Source organism: Egretta garzetta, unplaced genomic scaffold, assembly GCF_000687185.1.
Source record: "Egretta garzetta isolate BGI_Z169 unplaced genomic scaffold, ASM68718v1 scaffold404, whole genome shotgun sequence".
Lineage (NCBI taxonomy): Eukaryota > Metazoa > Chordata > Aves > Pelecaniformes > Ardeidae > Egretta > Egretta garzetta.
The window spans coordinates 1,617,687-1,627,847 of record NW_009259323.1 but is presented as its reverse complement, the minus strand read 5'-3'; the positions used below and the strand labels follow the sequence as shown (position 1 = coordinate 1,627,847).

Sequence of the window (10,161 nt, the reverse complement as noted above, 5' to 3'; positions counted from 1 at the left end):
AGGCAGATGAGCCCACTTACCCTTGGCATTGTGCTCAGGATCAAACCTCTGTCCGCAGCCCTTGTTGTAGCACAGCAGTGCCATAGCTCAGGAGTACTTGCAGCGTCCTTTACTCCTTCCACAAAAATCCCATCAATCTCGCCCCTGCCTGTGATCCCTCCTCTGCTTCCCCGCAGTTTCTAGCCCAGGCGCCGGGAGGTAGCTTTGCCTATCTTTGGAGGCAGCTGGAGGAGGTGGCTGGTAATTGGAGAGCAGGCTAAAGATGGACATAGCAGCTCGGCAGCTGACGGGACCCAGCGCCCACATTATCTTGAGAGACATTTCTGTCCTGCCCCTGCGCCCGGCAGAGGGAAATAGCACTGTGAGGTGGCTCTGCACCTGGGGCACGCAGCGGGCTTCCCAGCGCCTGCCGTTCCACCACCGTCTGGTAGGGAGGCATCAGCGACACCCGGGTGCCCACACTCTGCTCGGGGCAACCTGCGACTCCTCCTGACCAACTGCTCTCAGTTTCTTTAGCATTTATAGAAGCAGCTGCAGGTTTCCTGCAAAAGAAAGGAAGAGACTTCCCAGGGTCCCAGGGCAAAACCTGTGCTGATCTCCCCCAGACCCAAAAGGCATGACCATCTGCTAGACAGAGGCACCAGCAGACCAAAGCAGTGCATGTGGCCAAGACATCCTTTGATGCACGTTCTTGTGCAACCCAGGGATTAAACCTGTCCCCTGGAAGATCATTGTCATCGCAGAAGAGGACAAAAGGTTATGTGGGCCCCCCATACCCAGAAGGGGTTTGCTCGGACTCCCTAATCCCATTCTGGGACCCAAGGATTTTCCTCTACAAACAGGAAACCCTCTTGAGAGCAAAGGTTTTACTTAGTTCCTACAAGCATCTTAAACAAATATTATTTTCTTTTTGTTGTTCCTGTTTGCAGAGACAGCTGTTTCCTGGGTGCTGCCCTGACCTGCAGGAGCACACAGCACCTGGAGAGTGTTTCTGCTCAGGAACCGGGTTTGTCATAAACCCCTGGCACTATCAGAAAGTGCAAGGAGCAGGTCCTGCAGGCAGCAGCTGACCAGGGAGCCCACTCGGAAGGGGAACCCACACGGTCCACCATGGCTGACGTAACCCTATACCTGTCCCACAAAGTTTGTTTAACCTAGTTAATCCCCCTACAACAGCCTGCAGGATCTGCTGCCACCCCAAGGGGATCTCCAAAGTCCAGAGTTAGGATGAACCCTTGCCAGAATTCTGGAGCTCACCAAGGAGATGACTCTAGACTCATTTCACACTGCCCTGCTACTCCATCTCCAGCTCAGTTCTGCCATCCCCACCTTGAGATGCCCCAGCCAGCAGCAATGTTGGGCTTTTCCTTGTCATCTCATTATCAAGGAAGATGGCCTCGCTGGAGGGGAGGACAGATATCACCATCATGCCTCCTTATACCTGGGTAGCCTACATCCAACCCAAAAGGTAAAAAGGAAATGTGAGGGCACTGGGGAACCATCACACCAGCATGAGACACATGGCTTCAAGCTGACACCTCCCTTGAAGGACTACAGTGCCTCAAGACACAACAAATGACCCAATGGTCCCAAAGGTGAGTAAAAAACCCACAGTAGCATCCAGAGCCTCTGCTCAGGCTGGAGGGATCACTTGGGACCCAGGAAGCCGGGCAGAGCCCTGTGACAGGGGAATTTGTGGTCCTGGGGACTGAGCAGAGCTATAGGGTTTCAGATTTCTTTGTCCTTTCCATGACCTGTCAGCAAGGCTGCAGCTGTCACCATCCCTGTGCCAGTGAGAATCTGGAGCTCAGGTTACCTCGCATGCCTTGGAGGATGTGCCAAGAGGATGCTGTGGCTGACCCACACACTGAGGCTCATCGGATTAAACCTGTCCCCTGGAAGATCATTGTCATCGCAGAAGAGGACAAAAGGTTATGTGGGCCCCCCATACCCAGAAGGGGTTTGCTCGGACTCCCTAATCCCATTCTGGGACCCAAGGATTTTCCTCTACAAACAGGAAACCCTCTTGAGAGCAAAGGTTTTACTTAGTTCCTACAAGCATCTTAAACAAATATTATTTTCTTTTTGTTGTTCCTGTTTGCAGAGACAGCTGTTTCCTGGGTGCTGCCCTGACCTGCAGGAGCACACAGCACCTGGAGAGTGTTTCTGCTCAGGAACCGGGTTTGTCATAAACCCCTGGCACTATCAGAAAGTGCAAGGAGCAGGTCCTGCAGGCAGCAGCTGACCAGGGAGCCCACTCGGAAGGGGAACCCACACGGTCCACCATGGCTGACGTAACCCTATACCTGTCCCACAAAGTTTGTTTAACCTAGTTAATCCCCCTACAACAGCCTGCAGGATCTGCTGCCACCCCAAGGGGATCTCCAAAGTCCAGAGTTAGGATGAACCCTTGCCAGAATTCTGGAGCTCACCAAGGAGATGACTCTAGACTCATTTCACACTGCCCTGCTACTCCATCTCCAGCTCAGTTCTGCCATCCCCACCTTGAGATGCCCCAGCCAGCAGCAATGTTGGGCTTTTCCTTGTCATCTCATTATCAAGGAAGATGGCCTCGCTGGAGGGGAGGACAGATATCACCATCATGCCTCCTTATACCTGGGTAGCCTACATCCAACCCAAAAGGTAAAAAGGAAATGTGAGGGCACTGGGGAACCATCACACCAGCATGAGACACATGGCTTCAAGCTGACACCTCCCTTGAAGGACTACAGTGCCTCAAGACACAACAAATGACCCAATGGTCCCAAAGGTGAGTAAAAAACCCACAGTAGCATCCAGAGCCTCTGCTCAGGCTGGAGGGATCACTTGGGACCCAGGAAGCCGGGCAGAGCCCTGTGACAGGGGAATTTGTGGTCCTGGGGACTGAGCAGAGCTATAGGGTTTCAGATTTCTTTGTCCTTTCCATGACCTGTCAGCAAGGCTGCAGCTGTCACCATCCCTGTGCCAGTGAGAATCTGGAGCTCAGGTTACCTCGCATGCCTTGGAGGATGTGCCAAGAGGATGCTGTGGCTGCCCCACACACTGAGGCTCATCACAGAGGGACCAGCAGGTAGCTGGGGGGGGGGCTGCAGCAGAGCAGAGCCCCCTTAGCACCCAAGGAGCAGCAGCAGGCAGCTGAGAGCATGCAACAGCACTGCTCTGACCTTGCTCCTCTGCTGCACTGCTACAAATGCCCGCGGGGAACAAAGTGGTTTGAAACACAGATCCTACTGTGAACATAGCACAGTGACACAGTAAATTGGGGTGTCCACAGCTCCCAGCCCACGAGGAGGCTCCCCAGGGAGGACAAGGTGAGGGGGTGCAGCCTGAGACAGACACGAGACAGCCACCATGAAACACAGATAAGCTCCAGGAGTTTAAAAATTAGGAAAAAGAGGAGATGAGGTTCAGGTGATGGCAAAGAGCATGCTGGACTGCACATCCATCACACAGTGTCTAGTTTGAAGCTGTGGCTTCTGGCAGTTGCACCTGGGCCACAGGGCTGCATTGCTGAGTCCAGCCCTCCTTCAGGGCAGAGCTCCAAGTAAAGCAGAAGTCACCATGCAAGCTGGCAGAGCAAGGACAGTTATGACCAACACCTTTGAAACAGCTTGCAAGGAATGGGCCAACTGAGAATTAAAAATAAAGCTTGTTCTATGTGCACTTAATTTGATATATAACAGAACAAAAAGGAGGTAGAAAAAAGGACCAAATGATTCTCAAACCCAGCTTACTATGTTTGCCCTTGAAGAATCAGTCAGTGTAAAACAACCGCCCAGAGTCCTGGGGAGAACATGCTGGATACCTCTGGGGAGAGAAACCCACCTCATCCCTGACCCACCCTTCGGTCGTTCAGGATGGTGTGTGGAGCCCGGGGTAGCGGGAAGGGAATGCATTTCTAAAGCATGGAGTAGTTCCTCCACACAAAAGGCTGGTTAGGATGTATGTTACACAAAGCTAGTAGGCAGTATTCATGTTTTAGTTATTTAGGGAATAAAATCTTCCCTGTAAGAATATGCGCTGAGCAATTCTACAGCAGAAGTTCTGCCAGGCCACTCTTCTTCTGACAGCACTGCACAGGGGTTATGTACCTGCTGTTGTCCAAGAAGTCTGCACTGATTGTACGTAACAGCTCAAAGACCAGGTTTGTGTCTTGCTCCCAGAGATAATTTTACCTTCTCAGAACTGAGCTGAGCTGTTGAAGGAGCCTATTTACTCCGGTGCTCACTCTGAAAATGCATGCAGTATCACTTCAGTCCTCAACAGGAACTAGTCCCAAAAAGAAAATAATTCAGTCTAGACCTAAGAATCAATTTTCTTGTCATTAGCTGGCATCCATAATAAAAACCTGCTACCCGGAATAGCCTGAACTGGTGGGGAGCATGGGGTTTTACAGGTTTTTCCTTTGGAGGGTCCTGTTGCCTTAAAGCATGGTCACTGTGAGCTCAGGTGGAGCAGAGTGGCCAGGCTGTAGTGAGGGGAAGCGTCCCAAAGGCAGTGTTGTGCCTGGCTGAGACCCCTGCTTTTATCCTCTCCTTTTGGCTACCTCTGGCACTCGGGTGACTCACCAGATAGACAAGCAGGTACCAGAGCCGTGACCAAGACAGAAGAGGGAATTCAGCGAGGCCATAGGAAATTACATCGTCTTTCTTTCAGCTCCCAAAGTTAGCTCACTGAAGAAGTAGTTTAGTATATTCCACCATTTGGGCCAGAAAAAAAAAATTATATGCTTGTCTACTGCTTTGTGATTTTGATATGGCAAAATTATCCAGGTACCAGTTGGATTTTTCAGATTTGATTCTTGCAAATGCAGTTGTTTAAGGGGAAGCTGCATAAAGCACAAGTTGTAACTTCTGAAGCCCACAAATAAGCCCACAAGCGAAGTGATAGGAACCAGACTGCTCATCAGTCCTTGGTCTGATATGAACTGATACTGCACAAGTGCATTTTAAGCAAGCTGATCAGATATGACAGCAAAAGGCAAGGGTGTCTCTTCATGATAGTCAAAATACTTCATCAGTCTGCAACTACATAGCAGACAGCGATCTGGAAAAGCACGCAGAGGAAAGCATTCCCTTCTGCATACCGGCTGAACCCCAGCACATCACAACAGTGCTTGTGCAGAGTCCAGCCTCTGGAGCTGCACTCGCTACCTTATTCAAGCACTGTAAGCACCGACAACAAAACCCAGAGTGCTTCAGCAGACTCCAGCATCTGGAAGTGCTCTGGTGAGGCAGCCTTGCTTGCTCCTGTGCCCAGCCCTAAATGCTTCTGCACTACAAGCAGTCCCTGGTGCCATTTCCTCCTGCTGCGTTGCCTCTGAAAACCTTAGTAATGGGTTGCTTTACAATTTCCTTACTAGAACCTCAGTGGTAGGTTTTCAATCTCCTCCTTTAAAGCAAATGAGAATAGTTACCTCTAGTATTCACATCAGAGTGTAATTTTAGTTTTCGTCCCTTGCTGTCACTGGGATCTTCAATTTTCACCTTATACTGGTCTTATTAGATGGACTTTGAGCAGTCCTAAATCCCTCCTTCCCCATGATTTTACACACCCTATTACTATGTCCCTTTTCTCCCAGAGAAACACAGTAACCAGACCCATCTTTATCTTACACTTGAATAGGACTCAGGCAGCAGCAGAGTACTGCTCAGTATTTGAGCTCTGCCATTTCCCTAAGGCAGCGATTTGCTGAGCAAGGAGAATGAGACAATACAGACACCTGGGTGCAACTTCAGTTTCTTCTCCTAATATTTCACACTTTGGAATTAAATGATGTACTTAAACCACCATGACATTAGTGAATGTCTGCCAGCCATGTTCCAGACACAAGCCACAAGAACAGATGCATCCTCTCTGCAGAGCAACAGAAAGGCTCATCAGCATTCTCATCAACTTACTTGAGATTTTGCAAACGTGCCAGATAGAAAAACATCACCGAACTCTTCATACTGTACTTACAGGTAAGTCATAATCCCCCTGATAATCACCATTCAATACCATATCACCTCACCAAGCCAGCTACTAGTGCTGATGCTTTCAAATGTGGAAAACAAAACAAGCAAAAGGAACAAGAGCATCAACTGCAATCTCTCCAATACAGTTTATAATTAGCCTGAGATGGGATGATAAGCCATCAAACAACAGGGGTAAACCAATAAAACCTCCAGTGATTATTTCATCTTTTCCTGCTTACAGAATACCTACAGGACCAAACCCTAAAGTTTCAAGGTTATTGCCTTGGTAACACTAGGCATCTGAAAATGTTTTCATCTTCTCTACTATTTCATAAGTCTGTAAAGGAAGCTCCTTATGCTCTGAGGCCATAACATTTTCTCTTTCTGACCTACATTTCTTCTAAGCTTCCCCCTCTGCTCCCCCCTCCCCAATTTCAACTCACAAGCTTTAGTGCAAGAAGACAACTCACAGAAGGCTCCTGTCCCTACGGATTCCCTCATGTATTACACTAGATAAAGCATTACTGCTGCCATTGACAGTTACGAGTCCTGCACTTCCTGCCCCAGCACAGGAGTTGAGAGCTCTGCAGGGAGGTCTGCATCCCAGCCAGAGGCAACTGCAACACAGGGCAGAGACAGACAACTTTGTACTGTGCCAATGAGACATGAATCGAACTCTATGCTCCCAGTGACACATGAACGAGTCTTGGGTCTCACTTCTCTGCATCCACAACATAGACACATCCTAGGTGAGGTGCATCAGAAGTTCCCTTACTGTGTTCTGAAATGCTGAAGTTGAAGGTCTCATTCCAACACACAAATAAAACTTCTGTGACAAGGAGAACTGTTAGAAAATTCTCAGGGGTTGAACACCCTCTTTATAGAGCTATGCAAGACAGTTTTGCACCACAATCTGAAGCTTGATTTACTTCAATCCATATGTGTGCATTTTTATTCAAAAAAAACCAAAACAGAAGAGACAGCACACCAGATAAAAAAAGGCTTAAAATCCACTTTAATAATGCATTCCTGCAACATTCATCAAACAAATTCAAACTTGTTAGTGGGACAATTACAGCTTGTGTTCAAACAGTTTACACTAAATGAAAAATATTGTAGTACTTCTACACAAAAGACAGGCAAGGTTAAGATTATACAAACATTTGTTTCAGTTAAATCTTCAGCATGAGATACAGTATCTTTGTCCAATAGATTGTACTTTACTACCAGTAAAAATAAACAGCGATACAACACGTTATCAAAAAATCCATCCAAACAAGAGCCTCCCAGCCATTCAGGCTGCACATGACAGTCAACTACTTTAAAGAAACAGATGGTCCAGATAAAAAGAATAACTACAAAGTTAGGAGGAAAGAGAAAAAAAAAAAAAAAGAAACAAACATAAAATCTCCCCCAATTCACTACATGATTTGGAGCTATATAAATTTACAGAATCATGGGAGCTGCAAAGTACCCAAATGCTGCCCTAGTTCTCCAGAGACTTCCCCATGCCTCTTAAGCAAGGTACACTACACTAAAAAAATGCCAAGACATACTGCAATTTCATCTAGTTTAGTCTCAGGACTCTGGCTGCAAACAGGAAACCTGGAATGGTCAAGGCATTAGGGTCCTTGCCAGATTTTACCGTTACTGAACAACCATGGCAGCCTCCCAGAATCCATTTTTCACATTGAAATTATAGGAATGCACCACATGAAATTTTCTAAAACCTTTACCAGTCAGACTGCACTCCCCTTGTCCTAGAGTGGCTTTACCAAAACAGGCCCTAATTAACTGGTTTTAATACCCACCCCTCTCCATCCCACCCCCACCCCACCCCCCGGCTCCGTGTTGAGCCCTGTATGGCCTGCCAAGATTCCTTTACTCTTTGGGGCGTGTGCAGGGGGTAGCTTAATCCTGTTAGTATCTGCGACGCTTGTTAGGGCCAAAATCACCCCCTGGATTTCCTCTGTTGAAGGCAGGTGGGTTCCCTCCCATCGCTCCGAGGCCTTCCATTGCGCCGCCCTGGCCAAAGCGATCTGCAGGTGGTGGTGGAGTCTTGTAATGAGGACAAATGCAGAAGAGGCAGGAAGAAAAACAAGGAACAAAGGCAGTTAAAAGCCATTTGGGTTGATTAAAATTCTACCAGGATTCCGTAATTCCAGCTGACCTTGCTACAAACCTTCACCCCACTAAAAATATGCCCAAAGCCCCAAAACTGGACTGACAGGACCATGGCAGGACCAAGTCTCTTTCCCCTCAGAATTTGTAGTTAAGCATACTGGAATACAGTCTGCACCATCTCACAGACTAGCGCCCTGCTGTGGAGCATGTGAGTAATGCAGTCTGGGAAAGGAGAAGTTTGCATGTCCACCATGTTCCTTCACCCAAACTGAATGCAAATGAGGAACGGTATACTGATGCTACAGCACTATCACAATCCAGGTGTACACAATACTCCAATTTCAAAGTAAGTCTGCAATACTAGTCTTGTGCCCTGATCATATCCTGTTATTCCTATTCCTTTGGCTCTCCCCTCTCCCAGCTGGATTAGTGCTATTGTACAGCCTCTTCCTTCCAGCCAGGAAGAAGATGATCAAAGGATAATTTAGCTTGGAAGGTACCTCAGGAGGTCTCTAGTCCATCCTCCTGCTCAAAGTGGAGTCAGCTGTGAGGTCAGACTAGGTTAGTCACAGCTTTATCCAGTCGGGTCTTGTAAACATCCAAGGATGAAGACTGTGAAACTGCTCTGGGCAACCTGCTCCACTGCTTGAATGGTGGACATGGTACTTCCTTTGGGGAAGGTACTGGAGGAAACCACTGCCTCTTCCTTCCCCCCCAGACTGGGGCTAAGTGACTATGTAGAGCAGAGCTGCTTTACACCAGGTTCCTGGGTTCCATTTATTCTTTGTCCACAGGTTCACAGCAGTGACATATATATGCAATGTAATGTGATACATACATGCACATCATAATTGTTATTAGTAGATTACTCCATGGTATTGCCTGGTTCTAGAGAACAGAGACCCAAACTTCAGTAAAATTGCCAGTCGGGAGATCCCAGGGACTCTCAATGCTCACTTTGCTGGCAGTGCAGGGGAGGCACCAGCAGTAACACAGCATTCCTCCTACATTTTCCCTTCCCTACAGATGAAAGATTCTGAGTAATCAAGAACTTATCCTGTAGGACACATTACAAGGAAGGACACTGCATCACTCCAAGCAGCTAGAGCAAACATGCAATGTAATTGCTCCCTACAGGAATAAAAAGCTGGAATCATGGTTCCAGTAACTCCTAAAACCAAGAACATGGCCAGGATAGTTTCCAAAAAGACTACACATATTTCTGGCCATTAGAGAAACAGCTTATTGCTTTTTGGTCTAAATGGTATTTCATCATATTCACCTGAACTCACCTCCCCCTTTCCATTCCTCTCTTCATCTTCCCCCTTAATTTCCTTGTGTTGTGCATTCCCTTAACCTCAGCCACACTCCACTGTCCCTACCACTTGGGAAGAAAAGCTTATAGCCAAATGAAACTGTTCTTTATGACAAAAAAATTTCCATGATGTAGCAGTCATGATAGATCAAAAAGTCTAAGTAGGAAGGTTTGCAAGAAAATTGTTTATTAGACCAATAGCTATATACTGCTAAAGGAAGATGAACTTCCAGGACAAAGGACTATGCTGCTGTTTCTGCTGCTGACTGCAAGTGCTGACACTGTGAGAGGACTGATCCCCTGTAGGACAGAGGAATGACAGACGCCACAGAAGCCACCGTCTATTGTAAAAGTATGCAGTGAAGTTTAAATTTAAAAATTGAAAAAGGCAAATAAAAAAGCATAACCTCCACTGAGTCTTTTCTCTTTACCTCCTAAGCAAATTAGCTGAACTCATTTTAGCATACTCACTATTACCATACTCATTTTAGCCTATTAGCATAGGAAATAATTGCTTTTAAAGCTGTTGATGGACAGAATATTCCTGAAAGCTTAGCTTTATGCCTGCAAGAATCTACTCAAAACACTCTCATTAAACAAAGTGCTTCCCATTATACCATTTAAAAAATAACCATATATTATTGCTAAGACCTTTCTAGCAAATGTTTTAGCACTAGCTATCTTGGAAGTAAGTAGTTGTTAGATTTGGCTTAATCTTCTAAAAATTATCCAACCAGTATCAAGGCAAGATCAACTTTAAATATT

The 10,161-nt window shown here is 46.8% G+C and overlaps 2 protein-coding genes across 5 annotated transcripts in view; both read right to left on the bottom strand.

The window, feature by feature from the left end:
- The window catches only part of ITGB1BP2 (integrin subunit beta 1 binding protein 2), a 7,177-nt gene extending 6,440 nt beyond the window's left edge, over window positions 1–737 (bottom strand). The window contains exon 1 of the mRNA XM_009636592.2: window positions 21–737. Coding sequence (XP_009634887.1) covers window positions 21–84 — 64 coding nt within the window. The 5' untranslated portion in view covers window positions 85–737. The remainder of the gene's footprint in view (window positions 1–20) is intronic.
- Window positions 738–7,802: 7,065 nt separating this feature from the next.
- The window catches only part of NONO (non-POU domain containing octamer binding), a 13,697-nt gene continuing 11,338 nt past the window's right edge, over window positions 7,803–10,161 (bottom strand). For all 4 annotated transcript variants that reach the window (XM_035892162.1, XM_009636590.2, XM_035892163.1 and 1 more), the window contains exon 10: window positions 7,803–8,015. In XM_035892162.1, coding sequence (XP_035748055.1) covers window positions 7,878–8,015 — 138 coding nt within the window. In that variant the 3' untranslated portion in view covers window positions 7,803–7,877. The remainder of the gene's footprint in view (window positions 8,016–10,161) is intronic.